The sequence below is a fragment of the Vigna unguiculata genome, chromosome 9, assembly GCF_037176805.1.
Source record: "Vigna unguiculata cultivar grain cowpea cultivar isolate G323 ecotype 2 chromosome 9, ASM3717680v1, whole genome shotgun sequence".
Taxonomy (NCBI): domain Eukaryota; kingdom Viridiplantae; phylum Streptophyta; class Magnoliopsida; order Fabales; family Fabaceae; genus Vigna; species Vigna unguiculata.
This window is the reverse complement of record NC_140800.1, coordinates 15,080,709-15,101,954: the sequence shown is the minus strand read 5'-3', so window position 1 is coordinate 15,101,954 and position 21,246 is coordinate 15,080,709. Positions and strand designations below refer to the sequence as shown.

At 29.4% G+C, this 21,246-nt stretch overlaps 1 protein-coding gene and 1 long non-coding RNA gene across 2 annotated transcripts; both read right to left on the bottom strand.

Annotated features, from left to right (window-relative positions):
- Positions 1-2,065: 2,065 nt before the first annotated feature.
- On the bottom strand, positions 2,066-18,479 carry LOC114163486 (uncharacterized). Its single transcript, XM_085666641.1, has 9 exons — positions 18,408-18,479; positions 17,960-18,325; positions 15,741-15,830; positions 15,281-15,643; positions 14,962-15,162; positions 13,221-13,391; positions 12,861-13,128; positions 12,666-12,762; positions 2,066-3,170 (listed from the first exon to the last, which is right to left on the bottom strand). Exons 1-9 carry the CDS (start codon positions 18,477-18,479, stop codon positions 2,066-2,068), a joined length of 2,733 nt encoding a protein of 910 aa, XP_085522767.1.
- Positions 11,470-12,156, bottom strand: LOC146883601 (uncharacterized). Its single transcript, XR_014984505.1, has 4 exons — positions 12,070-12,156; positions 11,835-11,989; positions 11,623-11,743; positions 11,470-11,526 (listed from the first exon to the last, which is right to left on the bottom strand). It is a non-coding gene; the product is annotated as an uncharacterized LOC146883601 (long non-coding RNA).
- Positions 18,480-21,246: the final 2,767 nt, after the last annotated feature.

Sequence of the window (21,246 nt, the reverse complement as noted above, 5' to 3'; positions counted from 1 at the left end):
TTCAGTGCATGTATGGTTAAAAATTGCTTATGTAATCATGACATATATGTTATGAATATGTACACTTTGGTTTACATTCACCATTTAAATTAACCTATAAGGCACTCAAATTAAGATCTTATTCAAACGTCACTTTTGTAAGATATATATGTTGTGAATATATACACTTTGTTTAAAAGGTTAAATCAAATGTAAAATCATTGCAAATTGAATGACATGTAAATTCAGTGTAGCATATATGTCCAAGGGCACCTCGGCCATCTACACCTAAGTGTAGTCAGCCCTTAGGATATGGCCATTTACTATTGCAGTGTGGTCGGCTAGATATTGGTCAACAAGATCAATATGACGACCTAGCCTGCTACATGTCAGCCTACTGGAACCAACATATGAAAAACATGTTTAAGATTATGATTAAGGTATGATTAAGCAGTTAAATTATCCCAAGAATAATTAAGGTAATTAGTCATCTAAGTCAGACCCATCTAGGTGATAATCCCATAAACATAATATAAATAGCACAAAATTTGAGGTACATTAATTGCGTTCATTAATTACCACATTTATTACCTTCTAGCTCACTTCTCTAAATATATCTTTTTACAAGTTTTAAAATGTACATTGTAAAGCTTACAATAATGGAAATGATATGTTTACAATATACTAAATTTCACATGAAGATAATACATACTAAGTTTTACAATGACTTATTCAACCATCTTTTAATTATTTGAGTTTTACGATAAGTTAGTTTCAACTTGACCTTGAGAAATCAGGCCATAAAGATTTTCACCAAGGACTTGTTGGATATGAACGGTGGTACAAAAATTGTGGGTTCTTTTGTCATTTTAAAATTTCATTTTCAAATAAATGTCCTGTTCTATTACTTTATTCTTTATGAATGCCCCTATCTCAATTAATATTATTGTTTATAATATTATTATAAGTATTATATTAATATTTCTAATTATTAGTATATTATTATAAGTATTATTATTAGTATTATTGTTATTATATATTATTATTTATAACATTATTTATAAGTATTATTATTTATAATAGTTAGTAATATTGTTATTATTATTATCATTATTAATTTTATTACAATTATTATTATTATTATTATTATTATTATTATTATTAATGTTATTATAATTATTGTTTTATATTATTATTATTTTTAGAATTATTAGTATAATTATTATTATCATTTGTGTTGTTATTATTATTATTGTTATTATTTATTTTTATTTTTTATTATTAGTAGCAGTAGTAATAGTAGCACTACAAAAAATCATATAAGTTATAGTGTTTTGTTTTTGTAAATAATGACGTTTTTAAACGTCCTTATTTACGGGCACAACGTCTTTTGAAAGCATCGTAATTCTTGTCACCACAAAGTTTAATATGACGTTTTGCAGTTAAACGCACAACAAACGCCACTTTACACATTGTATTAAGAGGCGTTTTAAAGAGGTAACTAATAGCCTTTAAAAATTACTTAGTGAAAAACAAATACAATGAAAAGTGAAATACTAACAAATATCATAATTCACATTATATTACGCCATTTATAAATGTCACTACTATAAACAATCTTTAATAGTAATGACATTTATAAATGTCGTGATATAATGTGAATTATGATATTTGTGAATGTTTCTTTTTTCATTGTATTTATACTAGTCTTTCTACTCGTGCAACTCACGGGTTTTTTTAAATGTAATATTTTTGATAATAGGAATTGATTTTGTAATATTTATTAACCTATAAGGTTATAATATAATGTCTTTAAAAAAATAACAATAAAAGAAGACCAAATTACATACCTATAATCTGTTTTTGGTTAATCAACTTCATAACTTCCTTTGGTACACAAATTTTATTACTTCTTAAATCAGCATGATGTTCATTGTAAGCCTTGGACTTTAGGCAATAGATCTTGCATTGAACAACAAAATTATAACAAATATTTTAATTATAACAATAGATCATGCATCTAAATTTATACAAACTTTCAAATTAAAAGAAAATTAGAAATGACATACCTATAATGTGTTCATTGTCAAAGAGTTTCAAAAATTTCTTTGTACACAACATTTTTAGTTGTGTTTGTGATATTTCCATTTTCATCCAATATAAGTATTTTCAATCCTCTCTTGGTTTTCACTCTAGAAATAGCAACATATAGTTGGCCATGTGTGAATACAGGTTGTGGAAGATAAAGTCCCACTCTAGAAAGTGTTTGTCCTTGACTTTTGTTAATCGTCATTGCAAAGCATAATGAAATTGGGAACTGTCTTCTTTGGAATTTGAAAGGCAATCCTGAATCAGATGGCACTAAATCCATTCTTGGAATAAAAATTTTGTCACCAATGTTTTTTCCAGTAATTACAGTTGCAGAGATTACATTTTTACTCAAATGGTTGACTTGCAATCTTGTGCCATTGCAAAGACCTTTTGCTTGATCAATATTTCTCAAGAGCATAATTGGCACACCTATTTTGAGCTTGAGTTTATGATTTGGTATCCCTGAACATTTGATATCATTTAAAAATTCAGATGTAAACCATTCAGATTGAACTTCATCTTGTTCATTAGATTGGCAAGGTGTATCTGAACTTAAATAAGTCACCTCTTCACCACCTAATAAAGAGAACATGAAATCATTGACTTGCTCTACAGAATCATTAGTTGGGCACAAGATTGCTCCATCATCAAAATAATTTGGATTCATCATGTTAACCACAAATTGAGGATAGACAAATTCAACCAATGACAATAAAGGTACATCTGTATTTATAATCAGCAGCTCTTCTGGAATTTCTACCATGCACTCACCATTCTCATTTACATCCATTTGGCCATCTCCAATTTTAAATATCCAATCAGCAAATTCTTTGATATCATTGGCTGTTTGATTGTTTGTTGTAGTACTTAATCTCATGTTCTTGGACAGTTTGAGCACTTTACAACAATTCCATAACTCTGAATAATTGATGGCTGATTTGATGATATCAAACCTAGATCCTTTCTTTATAACGAGTAGAATTTGTCTGAAGTCACCTCCCAAAACAACTGCTTTGCCACCAAATGGTTTGTCATTATTGGCATCATCAACATTTCGCATAATATCTCTTAGTGTTATATCAAATGCCTCAAAGCACATTCTATTCATCATTGGTGCTTCATCCCAGATAATTAAATTGGTTGCCATCAGAAGTTTAGCACGGAGAGTACCTTGCGCTATGTTGCAAGTTGATTCATCATTAATTAACAGTGGGATGTAGAAGGTAGAGTGTGCTGTTTTTCCACCAGGAAGTAGTAAAGAAGCAATTCCACTTGATGCTACGTTCAAAACAATCATGCCCTTACTTCTTAGAGCAGCTGACAATGTCTTCCACATAAACGTTTTACCTGTACCACCATAGCCATATAAAAAGAAGAATCCTCCCTTGTTTGAAACAACTGTTGTCATGATATCCTGATATACATGAATTTGTTCATCATTGAGTGCTTTAAGCAAAATATCATGTTCTTTTGCCATGTCTTCTTTATTATATTGCAGCTCATCAACAATAAATCTATTATTGAATGTATGTACATATGAAATATCAAGTTGAGGTAATGAAGGATAATCTTTCAAACATCTACCATTTGACATTAGCATTTCTTGTATTTCCATGAGACATATTTTTTGTAATTCAGCAATCTCAATTTGAAGACCTGCATAAACAAAATAATGCAATTAAAAGATATATTTTTATTGAATTACAAAAATAACAATATAAAATACCTGGTAATCTCATTTCCTTTCTCTTTTGGTACAAAATTCCATCACATAAGATACTCCATGTAGAATTCCAAACTATATCTGGTTTAGAAATTGTATTCATGGACAACAAAGTAACAAATAATCTTCTAAGTTGATACCCCGAAGCAAATTCACTTGCTTCTTTGATTGCATCAATATATTCTTTATCGTCTGCCAACAATCCCAAAGCATAGCAAGCATCTTGGTATGTTTCATAAAATTTCCCATCAATGGTCTTAATGCTTTCATAATCAATACAACCTTTTTGAATGGTGAGTAATATCCTCAAATAATAAAGTTCTCCAGAGCCCGGAGGAATATAAGTAAGTCTACCAATGTTGTAGCCTTTCTTCCTTGGTTTCCATTCTTTTTCTTTAGCAAACCACACAAATTTGCTTGGAAATTCAGAATAAGTCAATTCTTTTCCTTCTGTATAAACTTTGTTAGCCTTAAACCAAGCTAGAAACATTGTGTTAGCATTTTCGTACCTGTTGCAAATCACATTAATATCATCATTATCTTTAAACAAAGTTGATTGTTGTCCAGGAAGATGGAATGTCAATCTCTGAACAGGAGGCCATCTATGATGGATGTCAAAAGCAAATATTCGCCAAGTTGCTTCACATGGTGATAGATACCTACAATCATAATACCTCTTGATCTCATCAATAATGGTTTCTTTGTCACATTGTGCAGAGTTGTTGCTTATTTTAAGAGTAGCTCTGTCAGGACCCTTGTTGACATATTTGAACAAATATTTTATTGAATTGGTCTTGTTGCAATACTCTGTATTCACGTGAGCTTGATACCTCATTAGAAGTGGTGGATTGTAAGGAACAACACTTCTATTGTCCAGCTTAATTCCATTCTTCTCAACAAATCTACCATTATCAAGTCTTATATAGCATGGATATCCATCTTCATCAATATTAGTTGAAGATGTGAATTTTTTAGGATAAAATTTGGAACATCTTCCTTCTTTCATGCATGGTGAAGTATATCTCGTAGGTCCGCATGGTCCATGAATCATGTAACTTGCTACAACTTTTTCCAATTTTGGATACAAATCCGCATTGGGCAATTCAGCTGATATTACTTTATCAATATCAGTTGAATTTTTCAATTTGCTTTCTCCATCCAACCATAAAAGTATATGTGCATGAGGTAAACCTCTCTTTTGAAATTCTACTGTGTACATTCCTGCATATATAACAGAACAAATTAAATAGTTAAAAAAATGTAATTTCAAAAATATTCATACAGTCTATAATAATGCTTATAGAACATACCTGCAGTGGTTTTTCCAAAGAAGTCCTTTTTTTTTGAAATCTGTCATCATTTCATCCAGCTTCATTTTGAATACTCTACATACAATATCAGGTCTATCTGATGGTGACAACTCTTTTGGTAAAACAAAGTCTCTTATTTCGCTCCAATTGACATTGCATGTTATAGTAATGAACAAATCAGGATAGCCAAATTTTTTACAAATAGCCATAGCATCTTGACAATTGTTGAACATGTATCTTGTACCACCAGTGAATGAAGCAGGCAGTACAATACGTCTTCCAATTAAAGAAGGATCTGTCTCTCCTCTATTAACAGCCTCTTGTAATCCATTAAGAATATCACAACGAATTAACTTTTGATTAGCTCTAATGAACGACAGTCGTTGTGCTTCCACCATTGTATAACAATCAACCAAAAACTGTTGGAATAATCGACATGCATTCACAATATTTCCAGGTTCTATAGATCTTTGTTGTATTCTAAATGTAATAAATTCTCGCAACGAAATTCTAATTCTGACCCTGGATTGACTTCTTGAATGAGACTCTCTGATTAGAATATCTTCTTGATAACCATCTTCTCCATATGGAAACATTAGAGGATACTGAAGTGGAATGAAAGCTGTGTGAGTTTCATGCAGTCTTGTTAATTCACCAGAAATTTTTTTGACAATGATATCTCTGCCTACATCCAGATTGCCAAAATCACCAACTATTAGAGCAGCTATTTCATCACATGAAGGTGTGTTGTATACTCTAGGGTCTTTGTTTCTGCCTCTAAATAGTCTTAGTGTGAAATCTGATTCCATATGTTGCAGTGACAATTCTCTTACTCTTCTAAAATATTTCGCAAGAACATTGTGAATGTCAATCATTTGAATCAAATCAGCAACCAATGATTGATCTAGATCAGATTCCTTGCTGTTAGACCTAAAACATAATAAAGAAAAGAAATGTCAACATATGTATTTCAATTTTTCATTTCAGCAAATAACTTCAGCATATATGTTACTCATTTCAACTAACCTGAAATGCTTTAGTCTGTTACTCAATTCATTTTCGGTGTCATATATGTAAATTTGTGCAAACTTTGGCTTTGATCCACGTTCTGGCAATAAACTTCCAATACGTTGATAGTTATGACCATTAAGAATAAATTGTGGTGGAGCAGAATCATTGTTCATTGAAGTATCTATCTTACCACCAATTGAAGTAAATGAAAACATGCTATTGTACAATCTTATATTCTGTAAAAATGATTTGCTTCTACGATCTACACCATTTAACAAACCTTCAAGAAGATCAGGTGGTTTTTTTAGTAGTGGAATTTGGACTTTTCCCTTTTGACAACATAATGAAAATTGAACTTCCTTTGATGTGTTACTTTTTTCTGCTCTTTCTTCATACCACAGTTGAGCTTGATAGTATGGGCATTCCAAGCAAGGATCTCCAATATTGAGTAGTTCTGAACAAAAAGCATAAAGCATTAGCACATCAAGTAATATTTTATGTATGAAATTATGTACAATTTTGTGTGACTTTACCTTGTAACTCTCCTTTGCAATACAATTCGTTTGTAATTGTAGTACTTGTACTATCTCCTACAATATTAGCAAAATGAAAAGTAATTACTAATTTAAAAAAGGAATTTATTGAAATCAATAAGTTAGCAATTCAAGATCTGAATTACCTTCATATGTTGTTCTTGTTGAATCATCATTTCTTGTGTCTGAACAATGTTGTTCTGTTGTTGTTTCATCATGAAGATTGAATCTGTTTTGAAGTAATTGTATGACTTGAAAAAGATATTTGACAACTTTATTGTTAGAGACAGAATATGAATGATTTTGAACTCCAGATGTGGCACCTATGGAAAAGAATTATTAAAACAATTATGTTACATTCAATGTCATTTTCAGTATGAACTTTTGTATATATGAGTAAGACCTACTTACCTGCACTGCAATTGTAATTATTTTGTACATAACTTCTGTGAATGCTATTGCTGAGAACTGAAATCATTAAAAAAAATGAATAGAATCATTAGAAATCATTAAAGATCAATGTAGAAATACAGCTAAATGTAGAAATTTACACCACAAGGAGTATTGTATGTTATAGTAGAAACTGCGGATTGTGAAGTCATTAAGTTTATTTGAATTGGATCTTCAACTAAAGTAGTTGAAGAATTTGATATATTGTTTCCAGACACTGCATTAAAATAAACAATTGTTTATAATTTGTTAAAGTGATATTGCAATAGTAATCTTCAAAAACAAAAAAATATAACTTACCAATTGTTGACTGAAATCTTGATTTAATATTGTGAAAATTGTTGTTGTTTTCCAAATCTGAAAAATGTTTATTGTAGCAGCATTTTATGTCCAACAATACAAAACCATACATATGGCATTCATGTAACAACAATGTAACAACACTATTTAAAGAAAGAGGTAAGAAGAAGAATACTTACTAAGATGCAACTCTTGTAATGGCTTCCTTTGGATACTATTATGGACTAATTTATCAGATTCACTTCTTTTATCTATTATTAAAACAGCAAAGATATTTGATTATCAATCTATGTTGTCAAGTTCAAATCAAAATATATTTTTTCAAATAGAGAAAAAATAAACTGATATTTTTATACTTTGAGAACAATGGTTGGCGATTTTTGGTTTTTTTCTTGCATTCTGTTCTTTGTAATCTGCAAAGAAGATATAAACATAGAAATGCAGAATTTGTAAATAAATGTTTGATGAAGAGATTGTGCAGTCAAATGATTCAAGGTATATGTTAGAAAATTACCTGCATGTTGATTACTTCTTGCATTAAACCTTTGTTGTAGCACCAACTTCCTCCTCAGCCTTGCATTTTTACAATCGTTTTCCTCCATTTCAGCAGAAAACATATGGAATACTTTCAAAGGTGTCAATGGAATAAACAAAAACAAAGATAAGTTGACTCAATGGATGAAAAAGTGTTATCTGTTTTATTACTATATTGGTGAATGATTTTGTTAAACTTTTTTTGGGAGATTGTACCTCTAATCACAATTTTGGAAACAAAAATATTTGTAATTGTAATAGGAAGCAATTGTAAGACTACAAAAAGTATTTAGCAGTAGACTAAGATTATAAATAGTAATAGTATGCAGTGGTGACTGGTAATAGATCAGAAACATTCATATATATAGTAATTCTTTGATATTTGATTTGTTCTTACAAGGAACAAAAAATATGCTTTTTATGTAGGTACTACAACACGTCTTTTTTATGCAGTACTATATATAGTAGAACAAAGAGTACAATTTCATACCAAGTATGTGCCATTCTTTTTTCATGATGTCTGCAAAATTATAACATGTATCGATACATGTATGTTTACTTATAACATACTAAACCAAGATATAACCATACATGTATGTTTACCTATAACATATTTAATTATGTTTAATTATAACTCATTTCAATATGTTAAATTAAATTCTAGTATGTATCAATTAGAGTCGATGAATTAAAGATTAAGAATAAACTTTTTATTGGAATTCATAGAATTTGAGACAATGTGCAAAGGAATTTCATTAATAACAAAATAGAACTATACATATGCATTGTTGAAGATATAAAAACTTGTAGCTTGAAAACTACCTAAGTAGCAGACATGAAAACAAAACTAATTATAATTAAAAGTTTCAAATAACACCATAAAAGAAACTGTAAATTAAAGATTACAATATGTAAGCACTTTGACAGTCTGATTGCTTTTCATCTGATCAACTTCAAACACCAAGTCAATAGGTTGATCAAATCCATGAGCAGTACAAAATTCCTTCCACCCACTTCCTATTTTGTTAGACTTCTTTGGATGATTTCTCAAGAGTAGTTTGCACTTCACTATTTTGCGCGGTCCATGAAGAAGAATGTATTTAAATCTTCCTTGACGAAGATAATTGCCAAAATCAGAAGGCAAATCCTAACACATAGAATGTAATTAAAGAATTCAATAAAAATTATTAATCAGTTTAAGATATCGATTAAATTGTTTAAAAAAATTAAAATACATAAATATAAATATAAATGAAATGAATCTCACCAGATGGCTAGCATGGCATTGGTTTGGATTCAGAAATATGCAAAAATGCAACTTCGGTCCATTGAAAAGTGGTTCATCTGCTTGAAGTCTTTTAAGAAAACGTCCAATAGATAAAGGTTTGCATTTACATGGAAAAAAAGTGATGTGGAAGCAAGAATGACCAACATATCCAAAATAAATATTGTGGTTATCGTGTTGTTCATAAAATTCCCTTAAATCATTCCATCCTCCTATTACCATTGGTTTCTGTAAATTCTTGTTATAAGTGACGACATGTCTATTGCCTTCTTCATCTGTTAAAGTCCATTGACGTTCAAGATCGTGATCATAAAGAATGGCGAATGCACGATCCACAAACCCAACAACCTCCAAGGATATAATTTTTTTGAACAACAACATAGATTAGTTGAAGAAAAAATGATAATATAATTTCAAATCCGTGAAAAAAATAAGAAGAGTAGAAGAATTTTTGTAAAACCAAAACTGTATACAAAAATTTACCAAAGACGTACCTCATCCTCAAGGTGGATAATACAGAACTGGTACCTACTCATTCTATTAAGAACTTGTTCTTGGTTGAAGTTGTTCTCCATTTGGTAGGACTTTCAGAATGGAAGTAGAAATAGAGTAGGAAAAATGGAGAATATGACGGAACTTATCTTCAAGTGTGGTTCTGATGGTAGAATGCAGATGAACATTTATAGAGGAAAAATCCCACATGAAAAGACGGGACGATTACAATTAGATTTCAAAACAGTAATGTAATTATTACTTTGGAAAACGGGTAGACCATTAAAAGGACAATATAAAATTATAAAGATATTACGTTATAAAATATTTTTAAAATATAATAATATCATAATATAATATAATATAATATATAATAAAATAAAGACTTTTTGATACAATATTAAATACGGCGGATATAATAAAGTAACAACCAATATATATATATATATATATATATATATATATATATATATATATATATATATAAAAAATATATAGAGATAAATATTAATATATATATCTATATATTATATTAAGACAAATGGAATCGAAATTGACGTAGTAAGTTAATATATAATAATTGGTTGTAAATTTATGATATATTAAATTTTTCTTTTTTAGATATATGAAAATGAAAATGGAATTTATTTAATAAACTTGGTAACCATTACAAAGAAAAATGATTCAAATTTGTGTATGGCAGCCAATTCTGTTGCCATAACTTAAAATGTGTCAACATTTAATTAGTTTGCCAAATATATATTATTTATGAAAACCAATGTAAATAAGAAATGAGAATATCTAAATTCGGTTGTTTAAGAAAAATATATCATGCATTTATGAAAATAAATATAACTAATAAATTGGAATTTCTAAATAAGTTTTTGATAAAAGTTATTTTATTATTATAAAAAATAATTGATAAATAATTGATGCTAAAATATAATATCACTTTTAAAACGTTTTGATGTAGCTGGCAATCAAGTTTGTTGACAATAATTGAAAAATGTCAACAATATTTTACAAACCAGCGGATGGAAGAAATAAAATTATATAATTTGTAACAAATAAAACCATAATAAAAGCATAATATAGTTATAATCAAATTAAATATCAAAGTTATAGTTTAAAGGAAATTGAAGACATAACCATGCGTACACATATTACAGTCCCAAATTGTCAAACATAAAAGAAATTGTCTTCAAATATTAAAACTAAAATCATTTATTGTTTGACTAATTTTTCCTTCTTAATATTTCTTTTTAGCAGCTTTAGTGGAACAGTGTCTTCTTCGATGGATTCAAGTGATAAGGTCTTCTTTGCAGATTCTCTCTTAAGTGAAGTGTTACCATCCTCATTCGTAGCAGTATCTTTGATTAAGTCAGGAGATTGGGATGCACACTCAATTGTTTCTTTGGTAAATCTGACTAATAAATCCTATAGTACAGTTTAAAAACTAATAAAATTAATAAAATAATACGTCATTAACAAAAAATGAAATTTATTAAATTTGTATACCTCTGTAATATCAACAGTAGACTCATTGACTACACGCTGTTTTTCTCTGCTAAACTCACCATTGCCAGCATAAACATCCTTTAAGAAGGTTAAGAAAATTAATTTAAAGTTATATATTACCATAGATTTCAACGAAGAATCATTGAACTTCTAAATTATATCATCATCAAGACATACTTTCTTCACTCTGAAAGATTGTTCAAGTTTGAAAGTTTGATCGTTCCTACTTTCAACTTTAAACAACAGACTTTTATTAACTAATTCTTCAAACTCCTTAGGAAAATTCCCACAACCATTCATCTACGATAACAAAGTAATTTAATATCATATTCAGAGAGATATATCGCACTGTGCTTATTACTGTATATATATAAGTTGATATATTCAAGAGTATACCTTATCATGAGACTCTAACATATCAGCACAGGTTTTTTTGAAAAGGGTGGTTGCATCCCTATCAAACAGAACAAATGTGGTGGAATCGGATGAGTCAATAACTCGAACCTTAATCCTATATCTGTAAAATATATAAAAGTATTAATTCCCAAAAGTGTAAATTATAATCATATATGTAAATTGGCATTAAGTTTAATAAAGTTAAAGTTAACCTTGGAAAGACTTTTATAACATGCTTGTTACACTTCTCGCAAAAGAACATCTTTGAATCTGGATAAACAGCTTTGTTGCAAACACAAGCCGTATACCACCAGTCATCCTCATCCAAGATATGGTTAATGGTTCCAAACAATATGAAAGTTGCAACCTTTGAATATATAAAAGATTAATGAAAAAAGGTATTGACAACAACAAAATTACATGAAATAATTTAGAAGTCATTCTAACCTCTTTACAATCTTTAAGACCTTGAATGGTCGTCCTAGGTGTAAGAGTTAAAAAGTCTTCTTCCACAGTATGTTTGGAAGTCTGAGAGAGCTGCGTTAATTCTTGAGAGGGAGATTCATTGTTCTCAAACATCCTGGGCAATACAAATTAAAGTTAAAAAAATGGATTAACTAAAAAATTAGAAAGTATTGCAATAAATGAATAACAATTTGAACATTACCTTGATTTAAGTTCAGATGCTTCCTTGAAGTTAACATTGTACTTAATCCTAGTGCAGAACTTGCAATTTTGAAGTTGAACCTTATCTAAATTTAAAAACATAGTGTATGTGAAAGTATCATGGTAATAAAAATTGTAATATAACAAAAGTAAAAGAAGTCACAGAAGTTTACCTTGAAAAGTTTTGAGTTTCACAAATTCTATACTTATAGCACAAGTTTGTACTTCTCCACTTGAAAGAAATACATTCAGTTCATCGACATAAATACCAAACAAAGTACATTCTATTCGAAACATAAACATTCAATAAATGTTATGTCAAATCATTATTTAAACAGAAATGAAAAGGTATGTAGTATATCATAGAAATAAAATACCCATCAACTTCTATTGCAATGACATTTAATTTTGTTGTCTTTCCATCAACTTGCAATTCTCTTTCAGTACCCACTCCGACCAGTAATCCCAATATATCTAAATAAAAAATAATAGAAGTCATAACATAAAAGGACGAAATAATTGTTGATAACTAAAAAATATGAATGGTAGAAAAACAAAAAATATTAACTTACCAACTAAATAATCAGTATCGAATCCAGTGGTTGTCAATAATGACAAAGGTGTGTATTGTGGTTTCACATCAGAAACCAAGTTACCATCAAGCAAACTAACTTTGGTACCAAACTGGAAATTAATCTTATAAGGGTGGTGCGTAGTTCTGTATATTCTAGAATTTGGAGCAACACTGAAATTTTGTATGGCATAAACATGACCTTCAGAAATTTTAGTCTGGAATTTGTAAATCAGAGTACGTTTGATGGAAGCATGTATTTTAGAACCCTGAAATACATCAATATAATAAATATAAAGATGTTTAACATACATATATTTTGTTCATAACAATGATGGTAAATAATTAGAAGAATAATAACCTCTTTGTCTTGAATAACCAACTCCATGGAAAAAGGACACCTCTGTTTAGTGAAATCTGGAACGAACCATGAACGTATCACCCTAACGATGATATTCCAATTCTCCTTTTCTGGAGTAACTTGGCTTACATTTTGAGTTTGCTTTTGAACTTCAGAGAGAGACATGTTGATCTCAACACAAAGATATTCAAGAAATGAGAAGTAAAAAAGTAAGTATTACATTGGTGACATATTTAAACTCACATAAAAAAGATAATAATTAATTATAAAATATTTTATTAAAAAAATTAAAAAAAAATAATAAAAGGTTCAAAGCAGCTATTGAGTAATATATATCTGTTTGGTCAATGATAGTAAGAAAAAGATAACATGGATTTGGCAAATTTTGAAAAAGTAAAGGTTCATAGGTTTTGGATTATAAAATTTGTAATGGTTAAAGAAAGCAAGAGGTACAAAAGCATTAAGTAATCTGCAAACATGGAGTAATAGACATGACATGTTAATAGAAAAAAAAATTTGACCTAGGTTTACAGAAATCATACTATCATTTTCTTGTGAAAACTGCGAAAAACAGCTATTGATGTCAGAAACCAGTAATGTGTTGCAATGGTTTTTTTCACAGGTTTCATATAAAAGGAAAATAAAGGAAAAAAAGCTTTCTGATGAAGATGAACCATTAAAAGCTTACTTTGAAATGAAAACATTACCTCTTGGCGTGATGTATTGAGCAGTGAACCACTAATTGAATCACTAATATGGAAACAATGAAGATCTCCAAAAAAGTATGGCTGCATAAACAAATAATTTGAAGAAAGAAGCTATGTGCGAAGATGTTTTTTCAGGATTTGTTAACAAATGGACAAAACCTACAACTGTACAAAAGAACATATGAACTGCTACGCTTCATGTATTACTATATTTGTTAACAAAAACAAATCAAGTACATACCTTTGGTGGAACATGGTTTGTATGAATCCAGACTTCACAGAGAAAAGAGAACGGTTATTTGGATGAATAATAATTAATTAAAGTGTACAAAAAGAGAACAAAATAGTGTAATACACAATATACTTCATTAGAACAAAATAGATACAAATTACATGACATACAATAGTGCGAGAAACTTCCGGGAGAAGACAAAAGGGTTGGATGAATTAAATTAATAATATATAATAACAAATATTCAAAAAAACTAAATTCGTATAAAGAATTAATAAAGTATTACATATCACGGATTGGTACGGCATAAAAAAATGTGGAAAGAATTAAGAAATTTCTCGAGCAGTGCAGAAGTCATACCAATCTACTTTTTTAAAATCATATTAAATTTTAGTTTAAATTTTTAAAAATGAGATGTATCTGAAATAAATCATGGTCATATATTGTAAAATATAAAATTTAATTGAAAAAGCTTTAATGATTGATATGACATTTGGGGGTCTGACATGAATTAAATGGCAAAGATATCCGTATATGGAAGAAGATATGCAGCAGTTAAAATTATCAGATTTAAAAAGTTGTATTTACCAATATATATATATATATATATATATATATATATATATATATATATATATATATATATATATATAATGTAAAAAAAGTCTATAATAATTGCTACAAAATATTACATTGGCCATCCAAAAGAAGTAATACGTTAAAATAATATTGTTCAGGGATGATTTCAGTGGCCATGATAACAGTCAAATATATTAAGCAGCACATTCACATCGTTGCTTACTTTTTCACCGTCAACCTCAAGAAGTATTATATCCCTTTCCTCTAGTCCATGTAGTTCACAAAACTTTTTCCATCCACTGCCAATCTTCACCGATCTAGCTCTAATTAACAACTTGCATTGAACCTGTGCTTTTGGACCGTAAAGCACAATTTCTGAGAAATTACTATTGCGAAAATACTTACATAGGTCTGAATTCAAATCCTGCGGAAACCAAAAAAATATAATTAGAAAACAAAAATATATATACATTAAAACGAAGATTAAAAAAAGACAAAAATAATGGTATACAGATTACAAAAAAAAAGGTAAGAAAGATCACCAGAGAGCTTGATTTGCAGTTGTATTTAGAAAGGCGGAACTCAAAGTGAATTAATTTTGACGTTGTGAGTGGAAGATTTGATCGAACATGAGTTTGAAATTTTTGCAAAGTTGTTTTTGAACAGTGATCATAAAGGTGTATTTCAAAAACAGAATTTCCAGTATGCCTTAAGTAACATAGTCTCAGTGGTTTTAAATCATAGAATTTTCTTATATCACACCAGCCATCAGTAATCCTTGGATTATAAATATCCATGTTGAAGGTAACATGGTGCATATTACCCTTGCTATCAGAAATTGTCCAAACTGGACCCAGTTCACGGCCTAATGTAATGACAAACAATCGGTTGACGTCACCAAAATCCTTCAGAAAAAAGAAAGTTCATGAAAAATCTATTATTTAAATTCAACAGAGAATAATAATGGTGAATAATTTATAACTGATGAATTAAAAAAAAAACCTGTTCTTCGATGAACATAGAAAAGAATCCACCCTTCCACTTGGTTGCAAGTATGGATTGATCACCCAATATGCATTGTTTCGTTGTCATCTAAGTAGATGGTATAAAATATTTAAAAAACATTGAAAATCAGAGAACATGATCATCTGAGAAGTGTAGTTCATAGAAAAGTTAAAGTTTAACATGGTTATGATTAAAAACAGAAAATCACGAAACAAATTTTTTTATGAGGACTGTGAAGAGAAGTGTAGTTCATAAAAAGTTAAAAGTTTAACAGAATACCTTAAAAAAATTGTAGAAGTGGGTGATGATGAAAAGGAGAATATGATAAAAAAAGAAAATGATGATGATGATGAAACAGAGAAAATGATGAAACATCGAAGATGAAGAAACATAGAAGTTGCTGAAACAGAAAAGATGATGAAATATAAAAGACGATGAAACATAAAAGCATGTCGTTCATAAAAATATTAAAGTTAAACATGCATACCTTTGTGTAATGGGAAGCGCTTTGGTATCAGAAAGAATAGCCCAGATGAGTATGAGAAAAATAAGATAAGTTGAAAATTGTAGAGGAAGGTGCATTTTTGGACTGTGAAGAGAGGTATTAGTAATCAAATGTGTTTGTCATATGGAAAAGAAGATGGTGAGGATAGAGCGGTTTAAAAATGTTTGTGCAATGGAAAAGAAAATGGTGATGATGAAACGGAGAAGATGATAAAGAAAAAAGGTGATGAACAGAAGCATAGGTCATAAAAGTGTAATAATTATACATCCATACCTTCTGTGTAATGGAGAAGCACTTCTGCAAATCTGATCTAAAGAGATGAACACATATGAGTATAATTGAAAGAAGATAACTTGTAAATTGTAAACGTAGAAGCGTTGTTTGAATGTGAAGAGATGCAGCGAGAATCAAAGCGTTTTAGTGTTCATTGCGTAGTGCAATCATGATTTTCGTCTTGAAAAGTGTTTGAATGTGAAGAGATGTAGCAGTAATCAACGAGTTTTAGTGTTGATTACGTACACTATTCATTATTATCGTGTTCATAATTGTTTGAATGTGAAGAGATGTAGCGCTAATACAAGCATTTTAGTGTTGATTGCGTAGTGCAATCATGATTTTCGTCTTCAAAAGTGTTTGAATGTGAAGAGATGTAGCGGTAATCAAAGAGTTTTATTGTTGATTAAATAGAGCAGTCATTATTATCGTGTTGAAAATTGTTTGAATGTGAAAAGATGTAGCGGTAATCAAAGCGTTTTAGTGTTGATTACGGAGAGCAATCATGATTATCGTCTTGAGAACTGTTGATAACTCTTGGACAGTGCAATTAATTTAACCTTGAGAAATTAAAAGTAATTTAAAAAAATGAAACGTTTGTTGGCTTCTGATTTATTATTTAACGTGTAGCAGAGGATATCCGCAGTTTAGTCATCATTATCTCGAGCAGTGCGATATTTAATGCATTTGAAAACTGATTGACAGGTTGATTTGAAGACAATTAAACCACTTTTTCAAGGCGGTGGAATACAAAACGCTTTCTAAACGGTCATTTAAAATTTATTTTTCAATTAATATTGAAAAATGGTTAAAAAGATTATAATTCATTTATAACTTATAAGATTCTAATAATAATAATTAATTATAATTCAGTTAGTGTTATGGTTATTATTGTTAATTGAAAATGAAATTAAGAATAAATTATAATTACTAAAATGAAGACGAAAAAAATAATACAAAATAATAAAATACATATAATAAAAGAGAACAAAATATAACTTATATATTGAGATATATAATAAATGCATACAAAATAAGAGTACAATATAAATTATCTTATATATTGATATATATAAGAAGTTCAAACAAAAAAAAAAATTTACAGCTTTAATACCAAAAAACTGGATAAAGAACTTTGATATCTCTGCTTGTTCTTTGACTTTCAACTTCAAAAAAAAATTCAGGGTGATCCTCTACAGAGAGTTGATGAAGAGCACAAAAGTCTTTCCAGCCAGATCCTATCTTAACAGACCTAGGTCTTATTATCAATTTACACTCGACCTCGCCCCTGGGTCCATGTAAAACAACATAAGAAAGTCCACTCTTTTCAAAATAAGTAGCAAATTCTTTCTTCAAATATTGAAAAAAGAATGTGAAGAGATATTAATTATTAGAAAGGAATGGAAATTTAAAATAATATCAAAAATTCAAAACTAACCAGGTGGCTTGCTTGACAGTAGTATGTGGATAGTTCAACAGTAAAATGGATTAAGTTCGACATAGAGAGAGGACGACGTATGGCAACATTGTTGAGGAACTTGGTCTTGATTCCTGTGTCTGCAGAACGTTTAGAGACGTGGACTACGAAAGATGAATTTCCCACGTATTTGAACACAAGCAACTTGTCAGACTGATCTCCATAGAAAGATCTTAGTTGGTTCCAGCCTTGAGTAATCATTGGAGTGTGAATATCCATGTTGTAAGTAACATGGTGAACATTACTTTGGTAATCCACAACGGTCCATTTAGCACCAAGGTCCTTCCAATAGCGTATGATGAAGACTCGGTCGACGTGTCCACAGTCCTTAAAAGATTAGCAAGTTAAGAAGAAATAAATAAATAAATTTAAATAAGAAAGATAAATGTTATTGAATCAAAAAATATACCTGGTCTTTCAAAAACATAGAAATGAATCCGCCAACCATGTCTGAAGAAAGTATGGATTGTGGTGTGGGCATGGTTCCATTGAAGCAGAATAGGTTGGTGATGAAGTAAAATTGTAAGAGAACAAAATGGTTAACAGTACAAAAATCAGATGTCTGACTTTGAATTGGTAAACACAGGGAATATATATATATATATATATATATATATATATATATATATATAAAAGCAATAGGAGAAGTCATAGCTGTTGGAAGTATCCGTACCAACTGAACAGTCTTAAGTGGTAAAAGTAGAGGTTAATAAATACGAATTCAAAAATTATACGTTAAATAAAAAAAATATTATGAAACGTCGTAAAAGTATAAGAAGAATTATTTAATGTAATTTTGGAACGTTTATTTTTTTGAGGATGGTGTATATTTAATATTGGAATCTAATAAAGTTTAATTATTATAACGTGTGGCAGACGATGGATCAGTTTATTCATCATTATCTCGAGCAGTGCGAAATTTAATGCGTTTGAATACTGATTGACAGGTTGATTTGGAGATTTATAAAAGCAGAATTTGAAGGGGTAAAGGGTGATTTGAAAAATGTGAAAAACTCTTTGAAAAATGTGCAAATGAAAATGAAAATTGGGTAAAAATTTGTAGATTAGGTGATAGAATGAATTATTAAAAAAAAACCATTAACGAAAAAAAATGAAAGAGTTTAAGAAAGAAAAATAAAGAAGATGAAGGGTTTGCTTGTAAAAGGTGAAAAAGTAAAGAAAAATTGGTGAAGAAAAAGGTAGATTTTCATACAAATTACTTACCAGTTGAAATTGGTGAAGACTACTGCATTACTTTGAAATGTTGATTTTAAGCCTGTATCCAAAAGAAAAATATAAGAAACAGTTATATCAAAGTAGATAAACGCCAAAAATAGTTAGATTAACTATTTTGAATGAAGAACTTTGCCAAAATATAGTGTAAGTTGGTAAAAATAAAGAGATCTGCTGAAGAAATGCTTTATTAAAAAAAACCATGAACGAAAAAAAAATGAAAAAGAGATTTGAAGGTAGAAAAGTAAAGAAGATGAACGGTCGCAAAAGTGAAAAAATACAGATAAACAACAGTTAGATCTACATAAACAGAAAAAAAAAAGTTAGATAAAAAGTTTATTTCAAACCTGATGTTAAATCTGCGGCACTGAACGATTATTAGAAATGTAGCAAACCTAGAAAATACAATGATGCAATAAACATGTTAGATATGACAAAATAAAAGAATAATGAGTTGTTCGCTGGAAAAAAGTAGAAATAACAACGAAATCTAGGTAATAAAACCATATGTCGCAGTGAGCCATATTAGTCTTGTACAAAGAAACGCATGAAAAAGATAGATCAGACAAAATATAAGAACAAAAATAGATGTTCGATTTCTGGGTTAAAACTCTAAAAAAACGATTGAAAAAGATAAATATCATAAAAAATAAGAAGAAATGAGTTGTTCGGATGAGAAAACTGAAAAAAAAATCGACTTTTGGTTTAAAACCTGTAAAAAAACGCATTGAAAAAGACTTCTAGGTTTAAAAGTCTAAAATAACGATTGAAAAAGATAGATCTCCCAAAAAAAAAAGAAATGACTGTTTCGGTTGAGAAAACTCTAAATAAAATCGACTTCTCCGTTTAAACTTGTAAAAAAAAGAATGAAGAAGTTAGATCTGACAAAATATAAGCAGAAAATGAGTTGTTGGCTTAAGAAGACTAAAAACAAAAAATATTTCTCCGTTTAAATCTGTAAAAAAAGGGATGAAGAAGTTAGATCTGACAAAATATAAGCAGAAAATGAGTTGTTGGCTTAAGAAAACTCAAAACAAAATATATTTCTCCGTTTATACCTGTAAAAAAAGGGGTGAAGAAGTTAGATGTGACAAAACATAAGCAGAAAATGAGTTGTTGGCTTAAGAAAACTCAAAACAACAAATATTTATCCATTTAAACCTGTAAAAAAAGGGATGAAAAAGATAGATCTGACAAAATAGAAGCAGCAAATGAGTTGTTGGCTTAAGAAAACTGGAACCAAAAAATACTTCTCCGTTTAAATCGGTAAAAAAAAGGGATGAAAAAGTTAGATATCACAAAATATAAGAAGAAGATGAGTTATTCGGTTGAGATAACTGAAAATAAAATCGACTTCTAGGGTTATCAAACAGCTGAAAAGAGGAAGATGAAGAGTTGTGGTCTGTGCGTGAGAAAAACAGAGAAAAGAGGAAGGTTGAGAAGAAGATGAAAAGTGTGGACCGCGAAAGAGAGGAGAAGAAAAGAGAGAGAGAGAGAGAAAGAGAGAGAGAAACTTTTTGAAGGTGATAATAATTGAATTTTGAATTTTTTTAAAAACTCTGAAAATTATGGTTGATTGACACGTTAGCCATTTTACCATTTGTAGAATGAAAATTTTGAAATGAAGTGGATCAGATATATTATTTTATAGAGAAAGTTGCCATTTGTTAGTTTAGAATTGTATATAGTATTAGATTCCACTAAGTAAGTAAGTAACGTTATATTATTTATTATTATCCACTATATTTATAATTTCATAATTTCATAATTTAATAATATTTTATTATTTATTAATATCCTTTTATAAACCGCAAATCCTCCCCCAAATCAAGTCAAGCTCCATCTACAAAGGCTTAAAGAATTTGTGGTCAAATTCTCTCCAAGGAGGGGAGGATGATGACGGATTGACCCCAACAAAGGACGGAGGCACATGCTTAAGAAGACTAAGCATGTTCAGAAAGGAAGTTCACTAATCCTTCACCCCTTTCATTTGTGTTTGTTATTTTTTATTCCCT

Excerpts from the sequence above, each read along its gene's own strand:
- LOC114163486 (XM_085666641.1), bottom strand. The coding sequence starts at position 18,479 with ATGCCCACACCACAATCCATACTTTCTTCAGACATGGTTGGCGGATTC. Across the intron at positions 15,644-15,740 it reads CTATGTTCATCGAAGAACAG|GATTTTGGTGACGTCAACCG; the intron begins GTTTTTTTTTTA and ends TTTTTTCTGAAG. Across the intron at positions 12,763-12,860 it reads CGATACTGATTATTTAGTTG|ATATATTGGGATTACTGGTC; the intron begins GTAAGTTAATAT and ends TTTTTTATTTAG.